Here is a 25,613-nt window from a genome sequence, read left to right as displayed (position 1 = left end):
CGAGCATTATTACAATAGTCACAGATAATTTCCTGTACCAATCCCTGTCTAATCTTAGGCCCAAGTCCAGTATAATTCCATTCTTTCCTTAATTCTAAAACTTCTTGCCCTATAAAGCAGAAATTTGCGTGAGATCTTTCAGTCTCAGGGTATGATTTCCTTCATACCTACTATTTGGTCTAATTTCAGTGTTATTAACATAATTTCACTATCTTTACCATATTCAGTTTGCCTTTGGTTGGGGATCGTAACCTAGGGTCCAGGGATGGGTTCCAGAAGGTCTGAGAAGCTCCTAAAATCATAGGCAAAATCATGCATGCATACGGGTATGTGTACTTTTATGAGAAAAGATTCTATAGTTTTTGTCAGTTTTTCGAAGGAATTATGAGCAAAAAAAAAAATTTGAGCCACTGATTCATAGTGTCCCTAAATATATCCTTATTAGTGAGCATGAATTTCTCATCCACAGAGAATTTATTTGTCCGGCATTTTTTTATGAATTTTGCTGTTATTATACTTCCTCTGTTTTCATCATTTCTGTATATAAAACGTTATAATCCCATCAGTTCATCCATCCTTAACATTCCTGTAGATTTCATAACCCTGCAGTACCAGTTTTCATTAGTTTCTACCAGTTTTCTACTTCTATCCAGCCTATGAAAAGAAAATGGAATCAGGATCTTTACTTGCTACCAATCATTCTATCCACTCTTTCCTATACTTCTAGAGGTTATACATCCAACGTGAATTTAAATACTTGGGGCTTTGCTTTCCTACAAAACTGTCAATTTTCTGTTGGTATGGAAGGACAATTTTGCCATCCTCATCTTCATGTAACACACCACAGACTCTCCTTCTCCTTTCAGTCTTCCTCCACATCCCACCACCATCACCCTAGCAAGGTCTGTGTCAAACTGGGTCTCATGCTTCCCCTGCACTTATCAACTTTCTCCCAATTTTTAGGTTAAACTCTAAACTGCCACTTAAGAGATTCGCTACACACTGAGCTCATTTTCTGGCCCCCCACATTAACACAACACCTCAATGCACCATTATATTTTCTGAACAAACCTCAGATTCTTTTGCAATCTACACAGTAACACCATTATAAGTTTTGTTCCCTACCCCCCAGCTTCTTTGAACTAGGACTGAACTTACTGACTTGACTCCTTGCAATGGAAACAAGAATGATACATAGGAGAAAAAGTACGATCCATACCCCTTAAGGTTTTTTGAGAACGCGTTTTAAACAATTAACAAAAATATATATAAAAATCAGGTAAAAAGCAAAAAATCCAATGCAGATTCCAAAACTCTAGCAAGAAAAGTGAGTGTATTTTAAAGACGCAAAGTGCTCACAATCCTTTAATATTTTATATCCTCTTCCATTTGAGGCAGCACACTAACACAGTTGCTGTCACATCAACATCTCCATTGTTCTTCATCAGCAGGATATTATCAAATGAAAACAGTAAAAACTCATGCAAGGATGTTTTCAGGATGAAAGATCTCTTTGGACTTCCTCACAGCAGCTTTCTGAGGCTGTTGCTAACCAGGTAATGTTCTAATGACCCCAAGGTATGAGTTACAGCTATTGAAAGCCTAGAGGTCCTCTGTAAACCAAAAATGTCATTCCAAAGCAGTAAAGATAATAAAGAGCAGGCAAGCTGGAACTTATGTGCAAAAAATCACTTGGGATTTGGGAGTTTGCATCTCCAAGTTTGTTTCTCTTTAGAAATAATGTTTAAATTGGTGCATAGGATCATGGGCCAGTCTGAGATATGCCTGTACTGGCAACACTAACAGTGCTAACAATTCTATGAACTTGATCACCGTTTTATAACACTGAGGGAGATTTCCGTTGAGAATTCCAATGTGGGTTGTAAGGAGAACTTCTCTCCTTGTTGCAGTTCTAGGATCAATATCCTCCCTACCACTCTACCGTCCTATTGATCTGTTCCCCATCAACCCACGCCCTCATCACATACATTTTCCAGGCAGAGGAAAAGGAAGATTCTGACTTGGAGTTGTCCTCTGGAAGAGAAAAAGTATAGGAACAGGAGCTCCTGCCACAGGTCTGGGGTCTGTGAGATGGGGCAATGATGGTGATAACAGTTGCATCCACTGAATATGCACTATGCGCCTGACTCTATACCACACCCTTTATGAGCACTGCCTTGCTAAAGCATCACCATCACCCACGAGACAGGTAGTATTATTGCTATTTTACAAACGAAGAAACTGAGGCCCAGTGAAACGAAGCAGTTTCCCCAAAGTCTGTCTGACTCCAAAGCCCATGCTTTTAAGTAATATATCTAAGTATGTCTCTATATCTGGTAGCATCTGGAGTCTCAGCAGTAACAGTTAAAAAGGAAGGAGGGAAGGGAATTCAACAATAAAGGGGACGGTGGTATAAAATCTCATCACAGCAGAAGCAGAAATTTAGACCACGGCTAGGAATGGGAATGAGCGTTTTAGGTTTGTTTTCCATCATTTAGATACTCCTTTAAAAAAGTGAAATTAATTTTCAGTAAAATGCTTGAAAATTAGTTCCGCTCTTGGTCATCAGGAATCACATCATAAAAAGTGACATTGCAAAAAGGACCATAAAGCTTAGAAATAAATACCATGGCCACCTTAATTATATTGCACAAAGAAAATTATATTTAAGCTAAAGCCATATTGCTTTCATACCAATAAGATATTTACTTTACTGAAATCAATCAAATTAAACATTTTTCTTTCATTTAGTGATATTATAAATTAAATGCCCCTCCCATACACCAAGAAGAAGAAATACACAACTCACAAAACACACCCAAGCACACACATACCTGCTACTTTATGACTTGCTTGCTACCCTTGTTAACTGAAACAGAGAAACAACCACATCAGACTCAGAGGGAGGAGAGTTTTGCAAGAGGTTGATTTATTTCAAGAACTACCTTTTCTCAAGCTGGGCATCCGGCAAAAAATTGGATATTCTAAAGTATAGTCCTTAACCTTTTCACCTCTCTTTCCTAATATGTAGACCTAACCAGTTGCTAACAGGACTAGTCCTAGGGGCCTCATATATCTCTGAAAGTATATCATCTCCCTCTGGATCTTACTTTACCTATAAACATCCCTCATATTCATCTTCACGGCTAAAACTAATGCCCTACAAGATTACACTTGGGACATTTCTTTCTAAGCAGAAGTAGACTCGATCTTCTTTGTAAAACCACCCTTGGGACACCCAAGAATTCAGAAAGGTCTGCACTTCCTTCAACAATCACATAGAGGTGATGTTAATTTCAGGATATAGCCTTGCTTCCTTTCTGCTCTCAGTCATTTCTACAGAGATCAAATCTGTACATTTATTCTATGTCACTGTGCTGAGCAGCCCAGGACGCTGTTTTCTCAGTGAGCCAGTCAGTCAGAGCATCTGCAGCATATTCTTGTGCTAAGGTTATATAATGACAGAACTAACTCAAGCAACAGGGGGCTTGAAGGAGGGAAAGGCAGAGGCAAGAGTGCTAATTCAACACGATGAAAATCATTCCCAGGAATCTCTCTCCAGGACTTTGAACCAGAGAGAAAGGTAACTTTACCTTAAATAATCAACATGTATATCAGTAGCTCTAAGAGTAGGGAGGAAATCACCTAATAACGTGATCCTGTTCATGGATTCTTCCAAGTCCCCATTGAAAAATACCATCCCATTACCAGGTTACAAGAGTGACATCTAGTGGACTCATAATACAACGACCAGAGGATTTCACATGTACTTCAGAGCAGGGCTTCTCAAAACCTAATGTGAAAACGAATCACCTGAGAATCTTGTTAAAATGCAGATTCTGATTCAGTAGAATAAACTAGAGTCTATTATTTCCAACAAGCTTCCAGCCGATGCTGCTGCTCCACGGACCACTTAGAGTGGTTGAGGACCTGGAGCATTTCACACCTGCTTTTACCCTCAGGAAAGAAAACGGGGAAGGGACACTTGAGACTCATTTCCAGGTTAAAATTAGGTCAAACGAATTATTAACATGAGTTCAAAAAATTCACTGCCCGCCCCTCCCCCCCAGCATGCACACTTAACATCTCCTGTCTGTGCAGAGTCCCTGCACCAGTACTCCTTTTCCCAAACGCCAGAAACAAAACTAAGAAGGAAAAGAGCACACTTCACAAGCCATATTTATAGGTGGGCATGATTTGACTCCAATACAGGCTCACTTCAGAACTTAACGTCTTACAGATTTTCCTTTATTGTTATTATTTATTTGCCCAATATTGAATTATAATAGTAATTTGTACCATATCAGAACTCAGTTCTTTTTCCCCCAGGTAACCTGCCCCTGAACAGGGAGCCATCAGGGTATTGTCTGAACGCTAAGCACACCTACTCAGAATTTCAACAGTATTTGCCCTGGACACCCCTAAGAACAGAACAGGATGTGTAACTATATCCAAATCCAACCATTTCCAGAATCCAGTCCTATGTGATTTATCTGAGCCAAAGAGCATTGACCTCCATGCAGAGCCACCAAGCCAGACTCCTAGCTGGAAGGTAACATGTGCGCTCTTCCACAGAGGAGCTCTGCTAGGCCCCCCCACAAACTCCTCCTGCCAAGGCCCCCTTCTCAGCCAGATTAGAACCCTTTCTTTGGTTCTGGGTCACAGTTCTAGGAGCCATCACCTTGGATGAAAGTCAGGCTTTCTCTTCCAAAACACACACATGAACGTGTACAAAACCCACTTCCCGGTCCAGTAGAATCCCTCAGTAAAGCCGACTGCTCTAGGACAAATAATCACTTTTAAGCAGTGGAACCCCTATTTCAAACAAACAAAAAAGTGGAGCTGTTCTGGTTGAGATGGAGTTGGAATACTTGGAGATCTGCCACTTGATTTCTCCCCAGGCTGCCCCCACCCAATGCCCCTGAATACTCCTCCTTATGCCCCCAAATACTCCTTCCCACCCCAACTCCACACCCCACCCCCCCGCCAGTCTACCAACCTCATAGAGTTTGAAAACCAGCAACTATGAGTCTCACACTAGCTAAAACCATCCCAAGCTCATGTGTCGCTCAAGGACAGTATTGTTCTCGTTACATAGATGGAGCTACAGATAGCTGTTTTACTATAACTTGACTCCATTATGATTCTAATACAGTTTTAACATATGCAATCAAAGGATTTATTCAAGAGCTGTACAACCTGATTTCCTGAAGGAAATTTACTTTTAAGTCTTAATTAAAGATCTCTATAATAAGTAAACAACAGAACTGTTTATACCTCTTCAATTGCTCTTGGCAGTCCTAAAGGGGAAATTATGTAGAGGAAAATTTCACATAATTCTTCCCCAAAAGTGGAATGAAGACAGAAAATGAAACTAAGCAAGCCAGTGTAAGTGAGTAGCACTGAGTCATCTGCCTATATAGCATAGTCCCCCTGCCTTGGTTAGAATCCCAGCTACCCCACTCACTGTGACCTTGGGCAAGTTAGTTACCTAACCTCTCTATGCCTCAGTTTCCTCATCTGAAAGTGAAGACAATAACCATACCCATTTCACAGGGTTGTTGTGAGGATTGAATTAATATATGTAAAGAAGTTAATAACCAACACACAGTAATCATTCAATAAACTTTATCTCTAACGATTATAATGATTATTTTTAATACAATATTATTAAGGGTAATAACTAATAATATTCTTATTTAACTGAATATTCAAAATGGCATTCGATTCTTTTGGATAATTTTAGCCAAATTGATAGGCGTAAACAGGATACAATCTCATCAATTCTGCATGTATATTTAGAATGCAAGAGAAGCTGATAAGATCCTAAAGGAATTCCAGATTTACTCCTTAAGATATCTTGCCTTTCCTTGTGCCTCCTTCTATTTTACCTCTTAGTGAAATGCATTAAAAATATCATATCTGTCAACTGGAGGCAATTCTGATTTTTAAAAATCACAATAGTTTTGAACAGTGATAAGTATATTTATTCTTTGTCAATATGCTCTCCTTAAACGTCATATTGCCCAATTTATTTTAAATTTAGGAATTTTATTTTAAAGGCCAAACCTTTTCTAAGCAGAAGCCCAGAGGGTGGCTGCTATCATACTCGTAGCTGACATATCTGCCCTAATTTTATTTGCCTGTTGGACTGCCCAATTACTTATATTCTTAGGACTGTGGTAAAGTCCAGGCCATTTGGTTTCAAAGTAACCAGGATCTTCAAATAAAAGATTTTGTTTTGTTTTAACAAGAACCCCAAATTCATAGAGATCAAAGCACACACACCCTAAAGCAAATATTCAAAAGCTACCTGGCAGGGGAAACTCAGATAATCCATTCCTTAATTTACAAAAAAATAAAAAATACTTGAATATTCTAATTTGTCATTGCTAAGCAATCCAAACGTTTGCAGAAACCTCTGAGATGTAATCTAACTTGCTTGCTATCATCTGCACTTTTGTTCCCAATAAATCTCCAGGTATTTCTTACTGGGTAAACATTATCAAAGTTCATTGCAATCTTAAGGTTGTAAGAATAGATGTTTAAAATGTTCTGTAGTTCTCTCACTTTTTAAAACGGAGGGAGAAATATCCACAATTTTTGGCTCTCAAAGGGTTAGGTAGATATCTTTTTACAGAGATTGGTTCCCATCTTGTGGGCTTCTCAGAGACTACTTGTGAAAATCATTTTTGTCATATTTTATCTTGTTAGGTATGAATTTATACTAAAACTCAACCAGATGCTTCAGTAAACTAGCATCCCTGTTCCCTGTGACAATTGAGTGGTGTTGCTATAGATGATTCTCCTGACATTGTATTTCTTTAAATAATGCTACATTATGGCAATGGCAAAATACTACAGTTTCAGAAAAAGATCTGAGGACAGTTTTTTAAAACAGAAAAGTACCACAATGCATTGCTCTCCTTTTCATCTTTAAAAAAAAAAAAGGAAATTAAAGTAGAATTTCATTAAGAAAGAAATTCAGCTGTGTATCTTTATTTACTCTGCCCCTAAGCTGCCATGGATAGTTTTCATAGAGACTATTTCATAGTTTCCTAGAAACTTTTTTTTTTTTGAGGAATATTAGCCATGAGCTAACATGTGCTGCCAATCCTCCTCTTTTTGCTGAGGAAGCCTGGCCCTGAGCTAACATCCATGCCCATCTTCCTCTACTTTATATGTGGGACGCCTACCACAGCATGCCTTGCCAAGCGGTGCCATGTCCACACCAGGGATCTCAACCGGTAAACCCCGGGACGCCGAAGTGGAATGTGCAAACTTAATCGCTGCACCACCGGGCCGGCCCCCCTAGAAACTATTTTACAAAGTCATAATCATTAGTTCAACCACAGAAATAATAATAGTAGCCACCTTTTATTGAATGCTTACGAGAGTCAAGCACTGAATAAAACACTTAGCATTCACTATCTCATTTAATTCCTTCAGTAAACATGGACACAACTATCATTATAACCTTTTGCATAGGAAGCAGCTAACATTAGGGATATCAAAAGACCTGTCCAAGATTTCACAGCCAATCAGTGGCAGAGCCAAGTTCTGAGCCAGGTCTGTCGTACTCCAAAGCTGAAGCTCTTCCAGCTGTGCCTGCTATACTGCCTCGGAGCTCCTGGAATCCAGGGCCCAGTTCTTCCTCATCTGGAAGCCTCCAGGAACCAAAACAGTGCTTACTCTATAGGGGGCTCAAGAAATTGTAGTTTAATTGATTTATCAAGAGTCATTTGAAAGCAGGAATTGAAAACACAGCAGAGGGAAACCTACAACTACCCAAGAGTTCAGAATTCAAATCTACTTCTATAGCAAGATCACTTCTTAGGTTGGTAGCTTCTGGAATCATAATAAGCAGGTCATTTGTCAAAGACATGATGGAAACAGATTAGAAGAATTCTACCATCTGCCAAATGAAAAGACAGGCATCCGCAATGTGTCAAGCACCAAAAGAACTACTAGTTGGACATGGTGAGAAAAGAATCAAGTTTTGAAATCTTAAAACCATGGTTCCAATCCAGGCTCTTCAACTGTCTAGCTATGGCCATAGAAAAGTTGCTCTCTCTCTCCAGTCTCCCCTTCATCAATATGAAATGAGAATATATATGTGTGTGTGTGTGTGTGTGTGTGTATATACATATCCCAGTTACATTGTATGTGTTCAATCATGCTCAAGCCAGCATTATTATTATTACTGCTATTACCAATGCATCAATTAAATTAAATGTGCAATACAATCAAATGCCTGTTTAAGTTGTACTCTCCAACTTTAGCGAGTGCCTTAGTGTGACTATGGTAAAAAAAAAAAAAAAAGTCACACAAGAGACAGATGCATATTGTTTACAATTTGACTCAAATCCTTAACATAAGTTTTAAAAAAAGATCCCCAAGGTTACCTAATCTGCTATGATTTAACAGCATTTTGACGTTTTCTAAGGAATGATAGCAAAGTGCTGCATCTCTTCAAACTTGGAATTTACTGCCTGCCTGAGTGTCTGCTTGTGCCAAATTAAATATACAGTATAACGTCCCTACCAGAAATAACATAGCACAGCTTCCTGCTCTACTTCTTACTTAAATGAGCCCAAACTGAAGAAAGGGAGCCATGATTTTATTTAATCATCTGAATAATTGTTTTCTTCAATCTCTTGAATTAGAAGCTACTCCAGAAGAAAAAAAAAAAGTCTAAAAGAAATCACCATGCAAATTATCAAGCCATTTAAAGGAAAAAATCCCTTTGAAGGCCCTACATTTCAAAGGCTCAAGAAAAAAACATAAAACGAGTATTCTTATTAATGAACTGCTCAGAAAGTCAACTTCCTCTAACTATTCCACAGCAGCCAAACTCCTGAGGCCTCAGTGCTGTAAAATCCCTTTGCCTGTGAGGCACAAATGGCACTGTAGAACAGAGGGGGGAGTGCTTCCTTCCAGCAGACACCGCTGGAAACTCTTTAGAGGAGTTTTGTAATATAAGAGCATGGAGAAACGGGACGGGAGATAGAAAGACCTGCCCGGAGGGTCCAAGGTAGGTGGCTGGGTCTTTAAGGTGAAGGATGTAATCATATGTTTGTGCACTGATGGATAACACAGGTGATAGAGGAGACAGTGCAGGAGCAATGCCTTCAAGTAGGTAAAATGTGAAAAGGACAGTCCATCCATTGTGATAGGAGGAAATCAAGTGGACTATATGTGGGTACACAGGTAGCAGTTTAGGAGGTACAGCAGAGAAAAGATGAAGTAGTTCTCTTCTGATTACATCAATTTTTAGTGAAATAAGAGGCAGAATCTTTGGCTAAGGATGAGGAGAGAAGGGAAGATTTGAGGAGAGAGAAAATGTGCAATAGTCATCTCAAAGAGAGAAAATAAATATGTAGGTAAGTGTGGCAGGATTGCTGGGTAAGCTGAGGGACATCTTGAGAGAGACAGCCATAAACTGAAAGTGAGATAGATCGTCAACGTGGTGGTTATGGTTTTCTTCTAGCCATATCCACTGCTTGAGTACAGACATGGAATAGATGGAGTATTAAGTCTAATCAGCAGTGGGATTTTGCCAGTTTAGTACAAAGGAGATGGGATAGTCATCGATAACAACAAAGTCTAGATCTAGAACCTTATTACTCATAGCGCAGCATCAACATCACCTGGAATCAGAATCTGCATCTTAACAAAATTTCTAAACAATTCATACGTATGTTAGAACTTTAGAAAGACCTGAGTGGGAGCCATGTGAAAACAGGAAAAGATCATTAAAAGTATTGGGATGGCAGGTTAAAGAAAAGAGAGGATAGGCTGTTGCATGGGTCCTCTATGTAGACTTTAGAGCCACCAAGATTGATGACAGAAGACATGACGGGATCAAAGGAAGAGATGAACAGAGCCATATGGGAATAATTGTCTAGGTGATAATAGATGGCCTGGAAGGCTTAGAGTCCTGGTGGTGATTGAGGAAAATGTGTAAAGTGATGAGATTAGTTCCGGTAGTCTTTTAAGGGAAGCAGATAGTTGTGGTTGTAGTCTCATTCCCCAGACTCTTGGGCAGTTTACACTGATCATGGGGGCAAGACTGTAGCTGAAGGAGCATATGGTACTCTGTGAGCTCCTGCAAGTTGTATGGACTGGGAGAGACCAGGAGCACAGAGAGAGCTTAGTAGGCTCCTATTAGATCCACACACCAGCATGCCCCTTAGGAAGGAACTCTCTTTATATAAACAGTAAATTGTTAAGTATTTAGGTAGCCACCCAAAGATCTGTGCCTAGAGAGTGTAATAACTCTGTATAAGACTAGAGGAATTCATTGCTCTTGAAAAGAAGAAGAGACAAAAGAAGAAGGAAGAGAAAGGAACAGAAGATGGGGAGATTCTTACGTTATTCAGGACACTAACACTCCCTAGGAGCAGCCAAAGGATATGGGAAGAAAGGTTGAAGCTTCCTATCAGAGATTGCATAAGTTTCATCTATAAAAAACTCCATTTTTCTTCAAAATATTCAGTATAGTCTCCCATCCTCATGAGTGTATTTGTGAATGGATCTTCTATAATATTTGAGAGAGGTCGAGGTCAGTGTGGGTCAAGAGCCCAGAAAGCGAAGGAGGACATGAAAATATAGGCTCCTGGGCTGTTGAAGGAATTTGGAAGAGAGTTTTGAATATATACAGGCTATGAAATTAGAAGGATTACCATGTTAGTCACACATCTAAAGGGCACTGGCCCCACTGATAACTGTTACATAATAAAATACATTCTTTTTGAAGACTGACTAACTGCTTTCTCGGCACTCTCCTCTCCCATCTCTAAAAACCTCCTGTCTTTATAAATATAACTGTTTGAAGGGTTGAGAAACATTGGACTAATACTAATGCACTAAAAATATTAACATGAATATTATGTAATTATTAATAACTTTGGGCAAGGTGCTTCTCAGTGGCAAAGTCCAATGGTAATGGGAACCAAAAAAGCATTGAAGTCTAAAACCTCTTTTTAAAAATCTGAATTCTCAGAAAAGTATCCACAAATATGTTCAACAAGTAGCAAAACGATTATCACAATTCTGTCTGCTTTTTGTTTGGCTTACTCGTTCTGAAAAAGTTGGCATCCAAAGAATTGGGAGGAAAGATAAGTGGATAATCAACCTGAGAAATTAAGAATTGCATATATATAAAATAACACACAAATCAAGGATCACTACTTTTCAGAAATTTACATTCCATGCATTCAAGGTCTATGCTCTTTCAAATAGGGTTCAACAAGAATTGAGGAAAGTGAGCTGGGCACCTTAACTAATTCCTGAGACCATCAGGGTCTTCCATTACAGACTTTCAGCTCAAAACTCAGACAACTCAAATTAGATGCAAAGCTGTAATTATTATAGAAAACTGAATTATAATTATCCTGGCATTCACCCATAAAAATGTTTCCCAAATCTATTTTAAAAATTGAAAACAGACCAGGGTCTATAAGCATATCTAGGACCCATCTTGGTTATGCTAGTTTCATTCAAGCTAAATTTGCATTTGTTCCTTAATCACAGTGCTGAACCAGTTCTCTACCAAGAGGAAACAAATTAATTCTGGGCTCCTAAGAAAGACCCTAGTAATCTTCTCTTATTTCTTATAGATAATAAAGCTGCAATCAACTAGATCAAATGAGCACAGTATCCATTTTATGTGACTGGGACAATTCAAGCAGAAAAAGCACATTTCTGTCTTCAAAGAATAGAAACACACACACTCACACAGTCTCCCATATCTTTCACCTACCATAAGAAAAGCTAAAAATTCTAAATTTCTTTTCACCTCACAGTGAAATAATTGAGAGCATACTCAAGAGGCCAGAGCTCTAGGTACAAACACCCAGGAGGGATAGCTGAAGTCTACACAAAACCTTTTTAAAAGACATTTTATTTCAAAAAAAATAAACTACAAACCTTATACTAGAACATAATGAACAGTTCCCTATGTGATATGACTTGGAATTACACTCTCAAGCCTTCCCACCCACAAATGCTTTCTCTGTACACATCAAAAACTGAAGACTGGACTTCCATTATTTGAGATGAATCCCCATGGGTTCAACATCGCTCACTGTTAAAATGCGCTTGAGAGGGATTTTCATTATCAAGGATGAGGATAAATTAGTTGATGAGACCTCTTGGCCTGGAGCAAGTTTGATAGAGAGGGTGTGGGGTGGAGTAGAAGAAGAGAACAGAAATCACAGCACTCTCCTGTCAAAGGCAGCACGATCCGAAAGAATATTCAACAAAGAGGGAAGAGATCAGAGTTGGAGTCCATCTATCCAATCTAGGTATCAGATTTCTTATCTGGTCTGGCTAGAACTGTAGGATCAACCACAAAGCACTAAAAAGTGGGGAAGCAAAATGTCACTAATGGTGATCAAAAAACCATGGCTGGAGAAAAGAGGAGAGGCACTAAAGAAAATGTCTCCACAACTGTAATTATGCCAAAAGATTAACTAAATGTGTTCAAAAGCAGTTTTACTGAGAAATCATAGTAACGCCTCAGGTGTAAAGAGACCATAAACAGAAACAGAGAGAAAAGAATTCTAGATTCACATCGGGTCACTGCTTTCCTCAAAGCTGCATTAAAGAAAATGGAAATGAAACTGGTTTTGCCCAAGGAAATAATGTTCTTAAAACTAAAAGGATGATTAGCAGTGTTGATGGGTTTCCTGGCAAATGGAAAATGCTGACTTTTACGTGTTCTGTCAAGAAGACTAGCATTGAAATAACTACTGTAAAATGCACTCCTTTATTCAACAGATATTTATATAGTATCTTATACATGCTTCTGTTGGATGTGAGAAGTGATACAATGATGAAAAAGACACCTCCACTCTTAACCTCACAACACAGTACAGAAGATGTGACAAAGACATTACGAAATACAGTGATATGATGCAACTGGGCTAAGCAAAGGTTAGGGATTTGAAAGAAGAGTTAGAGTTTTTGTTCTTATTTTTATTTTTGAAAGATCACAGTTACTTCACATATTCATTCACACTAGCCAAAGTCAAGAATTCCTAAGGACAAGTTTAGACACTTAATAAAGAACAGGAGTTCCTGAACCATCTGCTTTGGTCAAAAAATGAAGATCCATCACACGCAAATTTTCATTTTACTGGAACCTTGTGAGAATATTATTGCAGCTAGGGTAGGTAACATTTGGTTCATAACTAACATGGTGAACAAACCATGCTTTATAAAACGGCTACAAGCAGTGCCTCTTTTGGGTGAAAAAAAAAAGGAAACCATCATATGAGTCCAAAAGTCACTCACTTTCAGCAAACTCCTTTGATCTATTCAAGTGTCCTGTTACTAATCTTCTGATGAAGAAATGTGCAAAACACAGAACTTAAAGTGAACAAGAAAATCTTGTTATAGTGAGACAAAGATACATAACAGAATACCCTGACAGTTTTTTTAAAAAAAGGAATCATTTCCCAAACTCATATCATACAAAACTGCAGATTACAGCAGTCCAACCCTACACTCTGTATTCTTACCTGGTAAGGAACAATACTGCCATGAGCTGTGCCCCAGCGTTTTGCTTCCTTTTGGTCAATAAGATAATTAGCAGCCACCTGGGTCAAACATGCCACCTACCAGGAAAACAAACAACAAAAAAAAGCTAGTTTATTTACACTCACAAACAGAAGGTTAAAATATAAAAGTTCTCACTTGATGTCACTTCATGTCATTGTAGAAGGAAAAAAAGTGACAGAAAAGTATCCTGTTTGGTTAGAAAACATGCACGCATAGACACTTTCATCATACAAAGAAAGGAAGAGCAGTATTACATTATTGCATGAGGCTAAGTACTGAGCAATTGTCAGCTGAGAAATATAAACACAGAAACATTCAGCTCCAAAAAAGATCATCTGAAGGCAGAGGTTGACCCAGCAGATGGAACCTCAGTCCAGCCTTTAACATCAAAGCCATAGCAATCAGCAAGTATACATTCCTTTCCTCTTTTACTTTCCATCAAGATGACACAAAAACAGCTTGTGCCACCACTGAGCAGGGGAGCCAAAGTCAGGAGCCTTTCCTCTAAACTTCTCATTACATGAAAAAATAATAATAATAAACTTCTATTTTGTTTAAGTCTGTTTAGTCAAGTTTTCTGATACTTGCTGCCCAAAGCATTCTAACACAGAGGATCATAATTATTTGACTTTGTTTTTATTTATTAGTGAATCATTCTAATTTGAACAAAAATTACTGTACCTCTCTCAGTTTGGACCTAGGCCCATATTCTCATTATTATACTTATTTCAGTTTTCAAAAACAATAGACCTATTAAAGGGGTCGTCTAAAACCGTAGGGACAACCTCTGACTCTTGCAGTATTTCATATACAGATCTCGAAAACCTACAGTAACTCAACTCCCTGTGAGGATAACATGAGGATAATGACATGATTCCTGGTGAGCTGCCACAAGGAGCATATGTTCCAATGAATATCCATGCCTCCAAGGGCCCAGAACTATGGAAAGAAAGTGACCTAATAACAACTTTCCATTGCTTCCTGAAAAAAAGCTTCTGGCCTCATAACATAATAATAATATAGCATGGGTTTGCTTTTTCCATCCTAGATCATCAAATGTGACTGGGAATCTACCAAGCCAGGTCAAACATATCCCAAATCGAGACTGGCTCCTGGAACAACTCTCAGGGTGATTTTTCAGGCTTGGTGCCACAATTTGTTATTGCCCTCTACCTAGCATGGCAGCCATGCCTCCTACAAGGGCTGTCAATAGGGTTCGGCGTGTGTGAATCTCCTTGCAGCAGCAACCATTCTCCTTTACTTTATTCTTGGGATTTACACTCACTTTTATGTTCATTTACTGCTCTGTTGAAATTGAAACTGCCTTATGGCAGCTGGTTTAGCTGTACTGCCCAGGTGGCAAAACTAATAAACTTTGAGTCACCCACTTCTGGACTTCCATCTGGTCTTGGGCATTTGAAACATGGAGCATTCCAGGGCTGCCTGGGGCTGCCTAGTGCTAATCACCATTTCACAGATAACTTCTGTGTCTTTCAAAATGGAAAAATCAAATCAACATTTTGTAGTAAAAATGCACTGGTTGGGAAGTCCAAATTCATGGTTTCTAATTTCTGTCACCCTCTAAGCAGTTGTACCATCATAGGCATATAATTTAACTTCTTTGACCTTCAGACATATACTCTAAAAAGTCGTGGGCACTTGACCTAAACCAATGGTTTTCAAACTTATTTTTAAAAAAGCAGAACTCCCGCATCAACCAAATAATAGTGAAATCCTAATGTGTAAGCAGATAATATCCCAAGTGCTCCAGTGCAAGCAGAGGCAGGCGTACAATGCCATCCTATGCCAACATGAACACAGAATACACTTTGCAAAATAGTAAATGGTCTTAAATTTGCTTCCAAGGTCTACACTTCTGACTCTATTATTCTTTTTAAGAGTCTGGTAGATAAAAAGGTACCAGGGATGCAATAGTAGTCATTTTCCCATGAAGGCTCTTCCTGAAATTGGAGAAATTTTCTCAAGTCTTAGATTTTTCTATAGAACAGGTGCTTCTATGATCTAGGTATGTTGAGAGGGGTTTTTTGTTCCTTTCAAATAAATTCTGGTGAAAGTCATTCTCTAGGGAGTTCTGGTGCTACTGAAGGGCAAGAATTCACATTAATAAAGGTAATTTTTTGCAAGCAAAGAATCACAAGAGGCTTGGTATTTCCACTTTTCTAATTTCAAAGTCAACTGACAGTCAGTAGACCAACATCGGCAAGAGCTGCATGAGGTAGTGGGCTGACTGGATGATACAGGTCAACCCGTAAATCCTAGATTGATCTGAGATGGCTGCCAACGTAGGCATGGGTTGGATTCTAGAGTGGACATCAGCCTGGCTGTCTCATTTCTTGCCCACTACCTTATTCTTTCTTCTCAATTTTGACTTCTGTGTTTCTGGCCCTGCCTTGATAAGCTATCTTTGACAATGATTTAATAAAAGTAGCCCCATTTAGAGTGAGTTTGAATGAAGGGTGAAAACTCATCTCGCAGACTGTTTGTAAATGGAATACCATAGCCATTCTCTCCCACAATATGAAGTCATGAAAACAAAAAGCACTTCAGAACTAGCAAGCTCCCAATGGGCAGAAAGGTTAAATAAGATTTGAAGCCAGTTGCCATGCAAAAACAGAGTGTGATTTGTGAGTAACTACTCAGAGGCAAAGTTGGGGAAAAAAAGAATTCTATTTTTAAAAAAAGAGAGCAACAGGGCTAAATTTAGCAACCCAATGTTTAAAAGGAGCATTGCTAATCTGAAAGTAATCTACTATTTACAAGGATATATTTTAAAACAGGAGAAGGGGGAGGAAGTCAACAGCTATGACGTGATTATGCATAAAAAATCAGAGGCTTCCTGGCAATTAATGACAAACTTTCTGCAAATTAAAAGAATGCAGGATGTGACTTTTAGGTTAATAACTACATACTGTATATCCCTTCTAAATATTGCATTAGATCACCACTTTCATCCCCTAAACTTAGGCTCATTATTTCATCATGTGGATGCCATATAATTTACTCAGAATGTTGCCTTTATATGGTTTCATCTAAACAAAAAAGCCAACTTTGGTTTAATAATAATAATTTGGATAGAAAAACTATTACTTTAGATAATACAGTGGGTCCTGATATTCTTTATGTCTAACCAGAAAACCAATGGGATGATCAAAGTAGATCTCAAAGGGCACAGCCCCAAAAGGCTTCAGGAAGAATACGCTCAATTATTTCCCAAAGCAGCTTCATGGTGTCTGTCACCTCATGTTTCACTACTGCCAAATGAGGTTCAAGCTGCAATAATAGAATCTTTCATCTCCAAAAGGACAACCAAGTATGATAGGTAACATGGGGAAAACAAGACTGGAACTATGGTCCATTGCATCAAAACTGTTAATTTCTTCCCAACTGCTCACTTGCATATATTCTGGCCTTCAACTAAGCTTGACTAGACACCAATCACGCCTCACTTCTGCACCTGCCTATATCCCCATCCACTCTTCAAAGTCCATTTCAACATCACCATTTCCATCAAGTGCTCCCCATCACCCAAGCAAAAAAGTATTTTCCTGCATCTGAACAAACATAACGTCTTAATTTGTCCAACTCCTACTGCACTTTCATAGTTTGCCTTGTACTATAATTAGAATTATAAGATGGCGAACCTAGACAAATCTAGATCAGTAGTTCCTAAACCTGGCTGTATATCCCAATCACCTGGGGGAATTCCTGGACCCTACCCTAGACTTACTGCATCAGACTCTCCAGGGATGGAGCCTGGGAAAGAATCATTTAACCAATGTACAATTAATTGCACAGGAGATTTGAGAACCAAAGCCTTAGGAAAGTCTAGTCAAACCCCTTAATATTAAAGATGGATAAGTAAAGGAACAGAAAAGGGAAATAATGTATCTGATGCCACACAGCAGGCTAGTGGCAGAACTTTAAACTACACCAACTACAGTGCCCTCTTCCATGCTACAGTATTATTCATATCCTTTCGCTCCTTGTAAATTGAGAACTATTTCAGGGTTGGAATTGTGTATTACAAACCCTTTGCATGTTCTCATAGCAACTAACATAGAGCTTGCACACTAATTTTTTTTAACACATGAATAAAAACAGTAATTACTAGTTGTTTATTTATTCAACAAATACTGAGTGCTGCTTTGTGTAAGGCATTATGCTAGGTACCGGGTATACATAAGCAAATGAAAAGACATAGTCCTGCCCCGTTTGGACTTAAGAATAGCAGAGAAGGTAACTAAACAAACAGTTATAGGAACTGCCATAGAGAGAGGAGATAGAGGAGAATTTTAAAAACAAAGAGAATAACGTGTGAAAGCCCTAAGGCAGGAGAAAGATTGGCATACACGAAAAAAACCCAAAAACTGAAAGTAGACCAATGTAACTGAAGCATAGCAAGAAAGAGACAGGAAATGAAATTGGAGAGGATGAGAGACCAGATCACGCCAGCCCTTGCAGATCATTGTAAGGAGTCATTCTTTGCACATCTTTCAGAATGATCACTTTAAAGTCACAAATCATATCATATCATCCTTCTACTTAAAACTCATAGGGCTTCCCACTGCACTAGCAATTAAATTCAAAGAATGAACTGAAAAGAGGCAAGAGAGAAAAGGACCAGTTATGGATATTGCAAGGGTCCAGGCATAAGTTGATGATAGCTCTGACTAGGTTGGCAGCAGTGAACATGTAAAAATATGTGGAGTAAAATATATACTAGGGACAGAAAGGACAGAACACGTGAAAGATGTATGGGAATAGCATGGGAGACAGAATGGTGAGGGAGAGGAAGGAGCCAATCATAACTTCCAGATTTCTGGCTGAATATCTCGATGAGCTATACAGGCATTAACAGAAACAAGGAAGTCAGAGAGAGGAACAATTTAAAGGGGGAAGAAAATAAGAGTCTACCTTGGAATACATTGAATTGGAGATGCCTGCAAGACAAACAATTGGGCTGAAGTCATCAACACATAGAAAGCATTTAAAATCATCCTCCAATAGGAAATATAGAGAGATGAAACCAGAAACAATACAAAACAAAAGAAGGTAAGTCTCCATGTCAAAAACAGCCCTTCCTCTGGTCCAGGTATGGTCAATGATGTAGATACAAACACTAGCACCAATTTAAATACCCAGAAGTAGGGTGTAGTTATAAATAAGCTTTGATATCCATATACAATAGAAGACAAAGTAGGCACTCAAAATGATACAACAGAAGAATAAAGCATCATGTGGGAAAATGTTAGCAACTCTTTTTTAAAACGTTTTTATTTTAGAACAGTTTTATGTCTTGTTAATTATAGCCATTCTGACCGGAGAGAGGTGATATCTCATTGTAGTTCTGATTTGCATTTCCCTGATAATTAATGATATTGAACATCTTTTCATGTGCCTGTTGGCCATCTACATTTATAGAAAAAATACCAAGTTAGTACAGAGTTCTCATTATTCCACACCCAGTTCCCCTATTATTAACATCTTACATTAGTGTGATACATATTTTCAATTAAAGAATCAATTATTGATGCATTGTTATTAATTAAAGTCCATGTGTTCAGATGTCCTTAGTTTTTACTTAATGTCCTTTTTCTGTTCCAACATACCATCCAGGATACTTACCACCTTATATTTAATTGTTGCCCCCTTAAGCTCCTCTAGTTTATAACAGTTTCTCAGGCTTTCCCTGTTTTTGATGACCTGGACAGTTTTGAGGAGTAGTGATCAGGTATTTTGCAGCATGCTCCTCAACTGGGATTTTTCTTATGTTTTCCTCACAATTAGTTGGGGGTTATGGGTTTTTAGAAAGAAGATCACGAAAGTAAAGCACTGTTTTCAACACATCATATCAAAGGTACATGCCATCAACATGATTTCTCACTGTTGGTGCTGGCCTTGATCACTGGGCTGAGGTGGTGTTTATCAGGTTTCTCCACTGTAAAAGTATTCTTCTTTCCCCCCCTCTCCAGACTGTACTCTTTGGAAGGAAGTCACCATGTACAACCCACACTTAATGGGTGGGGAGTTATACTCCTCCTTCTTGAGGGCAAGGTGTCTATATAAATTATATGGAATTCTGCACGGGAGATTTATCTCTTCTCTCCTATTTATTTATTTGTTCAATCATTTATTTATATCAGCACAGACTTCTGCATATTTATTTTATACTTTGGGTTATAATCCACTGCTACTTTATTTTCTTGCTCAAGTCATTCCAGATTTGGCCATTGGGCGCTTTTTCAGTTTGCTCCTATGTCCCTTTGACACACTTCTCATCATTGTGAGGTTTTTTTGTTTTTAGCACTTACTTCCTTCCTTTGTGGAACTACAAGATGCTCCAGGCTCATCTGTCCTGCTCCAGTCTTACAAGAAAGCATAAAAAGAAGAGTCGTCATAGGGTAGAGAAAGGAACCAATATTTATTTTAGTGTCGACTAGCACTTCACTCATTCATTTATTCAAAAATCTTGATATCACACCTACTATGTGCTAGGAACTGTGTTAGGCACAGTGGATAAAGAGTAAACAAGACAGATATGGTCATACTCTCATGAAGCTTATATTGTGGTGTAAGGTATACTCAGGCATAAACAAACATGAAAATATCAAGGAATGATAAGTGCTATGAAGAAAATAAAACAGAATCACAGAGGGCGCTCTTCTAGACTAGCAGGTTAGTAAAGCACCTTTGAAGATGTCACATTTAATCTGAGACCTGGAGAAGGCATGTGAAAACTCTAGGGGAAATCTTTCTAGGCAACAAGATCAACCAATTAAAAGACTTTATTGTGGTGAAAAGCTTGCCACATTTAGGAACAAAAATAATGTCACTGTAGCCGGAATGTAGTAAGTAAAAGAGGGAGTAGTTCAAGGTCAGGTCAGGGAGGTATGCAAGGGCCAGATCATGTGAGTCCTTGTAGGTCTGGGCAAGGATCTGGGATATTGTTCTAAGTGTCACAGAAAGCCATTGATTTATATAATTAGATCACCTGGCTGTTATATGGAATATAAAGGGGCAATATTCATTTATTAATGAAACCATATTATCTCACATGAAATCAGTATTACAACTTTCATTTTGCAGATGAGAAAATGAAGCCCAGGGAGATCTATGTGGTCTGGATCTCACAGTTGGTGAATGGCAAACTACCACTCACACTCAGGTCACTCTACTCTCTAAGTCATCCCTACTCTGCTACCTCCTCTCTGTTCCACCTCTCTGCTGCCAGCCCCTCCCAGCTTAGCAGTGCTTGACTTCACATCTTATCCTAGGCCATATCCTTGGCTTCACAGTTTACATTCCCTGCAAGGCCCGCAAATCACTGGAGTGGACTGGACGCCCTCCATGATCACTCAGTGGTCCTCCGCATTTGCTTAGAAAGCACATTATTAACTGAATCAGTAATTCTCTTCATGTTCTTCTGCTCAACTTCACTCATTTACTAACTATACAACATTTTCTGGGAAAAATGTGCTAAAAGAGAAATGAAGGGGCTAGCATTCATAGAGAATACACCTTTCAAGAAGGGAAATTTCTTCTCATATCAGAAAGAGCTTTTGAGATCCTGACATCTCTTTTTTATCCTAATACCATTACTTGGCATGTCAAACTTCCTGCGTAATTTAATCTGCTTCACTTTGTCCCCCACACCCCAAAGTAAACTGATTCCTCCAGAACCAATAGAGCCAAGGAGGAAAAACCTTCAGGAGAAGAGAAAGTACTTTGGGTATCCCATGTTGAAAGAAGAAGAAGAATTCTACCTATTCATACTATATCATTCTAAGTTTCTAACGATAAAAGCTAATATTTATTAAGCACTCATTGCATTATATTCTAAGCATTTTATGTGAATTATCTCATTTAATCGTCATGATAATTGTATGAGAGAGGTGCTGTGATGAACCAATTTTACAAAAGAGACAATTGAAGAACTGAGCAGTTTAGTAATCTGCCCAAGGTTATATACCTAGTAAATGGACGAGCCAGAACCAGAACTCAGCTAAAGTCTGGATTCTAGCATTCTAGACTAAATTACAGAATCAGACTCAAAATTTCTGAATGGCCTTGATCCTGGAAAAGTTTTATTGGAACGTCCTACTCAGTAAAGAAAAAACAGTGATTAAGCATCCTTCTCAATTACGTAAACCTCTACACATAAATTTAACCTTAATTATTACATAATATTTAATGCTCATTCAAAGTTTTCTGCTTTGCTGCAACTATTCTGGGCTACTATTCCAATGTAGTTAGAAATAAACTTCAACCTATAAACATGTTACCTATAGCACTGAAAAACCAGTAGAGCTGTTATATAATTTTAAAATCTCTACTTTTATTTACATAGCAAAGAAAAACCATATCATCAAATCCTTCTCTTCATGGCATTTTTTTAACTTAATGAAAGGAACACATACACTTCATATTCCTGTAAATTATCACTAATGATTGTCAAATCATATTGATGTTTATTTTTAAACTGAACTCAAAAGAAAAACATATTTGCATTATACTCAGAATAATTTTGCCAATCCATCTGAATCAGAATCAGACATATGAGGAAACTGAATATCAAATGCCAGAAGGTGAGACCAGACAGCAAAAAGAGGCAGAATTTCAAAAGCATGTTTAGGATAATACTTCAAACATATTTCTTACCATGAACCACTGACCCAGTCAATCATTTGACTCAAAAAATGGTTATTAACAACTAAAAAAAAGTGATGAGTACGTGGAAATGTAGAAAAGTAACATTTAATAACATGATTTGCTTATCTACCCTTGTGGTGGCATGTCTTCAGTTTCAAATGTCTTCTTGAAATATGTTTTTACATTTTAAATAATTCAGTTCTTTAAAATATGTCTGATTTTGGAATAAAATACATTGTTTTGCACCACTAGTTTTAAAAAGAAGTTCTAAAAATGAAATGAAAGTTACCTTCGCTTATTGCTTTCTTCATGCATTTAGCAGATATTTAATAAACACTTTTTATATGCAAAGTATTCTAACAGGTGCGGTGGGAGATCTGAACATCAATAAAACAGAGTTTCATCTCTCAAGAGGGTTAAAATCTATAATTCAAAATTGAAATAATCAGTGCCACAAGAGACGTTTTTAAAAAATCAAGTTGGGATAGAAAGTGACATTTGAGCTGATGCTTTAATAATATGAATTTAGTCATGCAAAAAACAAGGAAAAGGGCCTTCCACATGAAAGAAATATTGTGGGCAAAGTCATAACAGAGATGGAAAAGTATTGGGGCTCTTTGAACGAATTATTAATGAATGGAAATAACTGAAACAAGGCAATAGATTTGATGACCAGGATACCATGAATGATCACTAAGATGCAATATCAATAAAACAGTAGGGATAAAAGCCCGATTAAAGGGGGTTAAGGAGTCAATGAAAAGATTGTGGGAGCCACAGGAGTATTTTAGAGGGTTGTGTACAGGGGGAAGGAGAGAGGCTGGACAGTAGCTCAAGCAAGTGAGCAGGAAGATAAAGGCTTTATTTTTGAGGATTAAAAAACCCTAAACTTCATTTAAATATGCAAGAAAAGATAACTGAAAGTGTAGAGTCTTAAGCAAGATGAAAGAAGATAAAAAAGAAAGCACAAAAGAAGGGGTTATGGTTAAAAATGTCCTCGCTCAGTGAAGTCTTCCCTAACTCACTCAGCTGGAATCACTTCCTTTTCTGTCTCTCTGTCCATCAGCATGGAAGCTTCAGGAGGGAGAGAACTTGCCTGATTCGTCTGCCATTCTCTCCCCAGCCACAGCAACACTACCTGAGACACAGGCACTCAGTAATTATTAGTTAAACTAGTGAAAAAGTGAGTGAATGATACAGTTTTCCTCTAATTTGGGAGGAGAATCTTAATAAAGAAGAAGAAATATGTTAGGTGAAAAAGAGGAGAGTGGATGCAATCCCCACAAAAAAGCAGAATAGTACAAGGCATCTTCATGGAATGAGAAAGATAGGATGAAATTTGCCTTGTTCTCCCTCTAAACCCTGGCTCTTCCCACTGGAGTCACATAGAGCAAGTCCACTCATTCTTTCACCGTGTACCAAATGGATAAACAGAGAGACTAGTTAGAGAGCAATGTCAGGGCCTGAGGCCTCACAGGGTGGGAAAAGCAACAAAGGTGGCTTAGGGAACAACAAGGGAATCTTCAGGAGTCAACATCTCATTGCGCTAAAAGTGACTATAGGATGATGCTGAAGATTCATGGACGGGAGAGAGATGAACAAAAACTCTTCCCTTAAGTCAGGATTGGCCTAGGAATGGGGGTGGGGTGAATCTGTAACTGAGAGATCAATAGGATCTACGAGGGAGCACTAGGCAGTTCTGAGGCTGAGAAATTGAATGAAGGCTGACTCCCACTGACCCCTTAGACGTCCTTCCTTGTCCCATGGTGCCCAAGATGCTGTTTCTTCTACAGAAAGTTGTGGTTCTTTTTGGGAAGAGCTTCATACACTTTGTTTAGTTATGCTAGTTCAGGGAACCTTCTCCAGTTCTCTCTTTGCCACATTTTCCTCTAGTTTTGATTACCTATGCCTTTATGTTCTGGTGACATTTTGTCGTTGTTTCTTCAACACTATTCAATAATGTATTATCCACTTAAAAAGGGGAGGTAGGACAAAATTATGCAGGTACAGAACACAGTACATATAGGGATTGCTCAGACTGTTCATCTTCCTTGCATGTACACAGGTCACCTTGCATATGTTTGTCTAAGTTGTGGCTACTGTGAGAAAAGAAGAAATAACAAATCTGAGAGACTTTAAAGGAAAGGATCACAAGACCTGGTAACAGATTGTAAGGAATAGAAAAGAAGGTACAAAGAGAGCTCTAATGGTTTTAGCCTGGACCATAAAAGGAATGTGAATTTACCTATATAAATGGCTTTCTTGGTGAAGAAATATGCTGGGTTTTTTGTTTGTTTCTATGGTAGGGCATACATTGATTTAAAGATGTGGTTGGGATGTCCAAATGAAGATACCCATTGCTAGCTGGAAATCCAGTTGTTGGAGCCTGGATGATGGTGAGAAACAGCCATGGATGTTCAGTGGCTATCTATATAGAGGACTGGGGTGGGCAGGATTCTAAGATGGCCACCAAGATTCCCATCTGCTGGTGAATGCACCCTGTATAATCCCTTACCATTCTGATGGGATGTGACTCCCATGATTAGGCTAACAATCCATTGACTATGATTTAATCAAAGGAGATTGTGTAGACAGCTAATCTTCAACAAAGGAGCCAAGAACATACAGTGGAGAAAGGAAAGTCTCTTCAATCAATGGTGTTGGGAAAACTGGACAGCCACGTGAAAGAGAATGAAAGTAGAACATTATCTTACACTATACAAAAAATTAACTCAAAATAAGTTAAAGATTTGAATGTAAGACCTGAAACTATAAAACTCCTAGAAGAAAACATAGGCAGTACACTCTTTGACATTGGTCTTAGCAGTATCTTTTTGAATACCATGTCTACTCATGCAAGGGAAACAAAAGAAAAAATTAACAAACGGGACTTCATCAGACTAAAGAGCTTGTGCAAGGCAAAGGAAATCATGAACAAAACAAAAAGACAACCTACCAACTGATAGAAAATTTTTGCAAATCATATATCTGACAAGGAGTTAATTTCCAAAATATATAAAGAACTCATACAACTCAACAAAAAAAAAAAAAAAAAAACCCAATCAAAAAATGGGCCGAGGACCTGAACAGACATTTTTCCAGAGAAGATATACAGATGGCCAACAGGTATATGAAAAGATGTTCAACATCACTGATCATTAGGGGAATGAAAATCAAAATCACAATGAGATTTCACCTTACACCCATCAGAATGGCTATAATTAACAAGACAAGAAATAACAAATGTCAGAGAAGATGTAGAGAAAAGGGAACCCTCAGACCCTGTTGGTGGGAATGCAAACTGGTGGAGCCACTGTGTAAAACAGTAAGGAGATTTCTCAAAAAATTAAAAATAGAAATGCCATATGATCCAGCTA

At 38.3% G+C, this 25,613-nt stretch overlaps 1 protein-coding gene across 24 annotated transcripts in view; it reads right to left on the bottom strand.

The window, feature by feature from the left end:
• Positions 1 to 25,613, bottom strand: part of SUGCT (succinyl-CoA:glutarate-CoA transferase) — a 749,104-nt gene that overhangs the window by 584,273 nt on the left and 139,218 nt on the right. For 17 of the 24 annotated variants that reach the window (XR_011538973.1, XR_011538970.1, XR_011538971.1 and 14 more), the window contains one exon: positions 13,527 to 13,622. The exons of the other annotated variants lie outside the window; for them this stretch is intronic. Coding sequence is in view for 14 of the 17 variants with exons in the window: in XM_070615473.1 (XP_070471574.1) it covers positions 13,527 to 13,622 (96 nt within the window). In the remaining 3 variants the exon portion in view is untranslated. The remainder of the gene's footprint in view (positions 1 to 13,526; positions 13,623 to 25,613) is intronic. 24 annotated transcript variants of the gene reach the window in all.

Source organism: Equus przewalskii, chromosome 4 (assembly GCF_037783145.1).
Source record: "Equus przewalskii isolate Varuska chromosome 4, EquPr2, whole genome shotgun sequence".
NCBI lineage: Eukaryota > Metazoa > Chordata > Mammalia > Perissodactyla > Equidae > Equus > Equus przewalskii.
The sequence above is the reverse complement of the archived record's forward strand: the minus strand, read 5'-3'. Positions and strand labels throughout refer to the sequence as shown.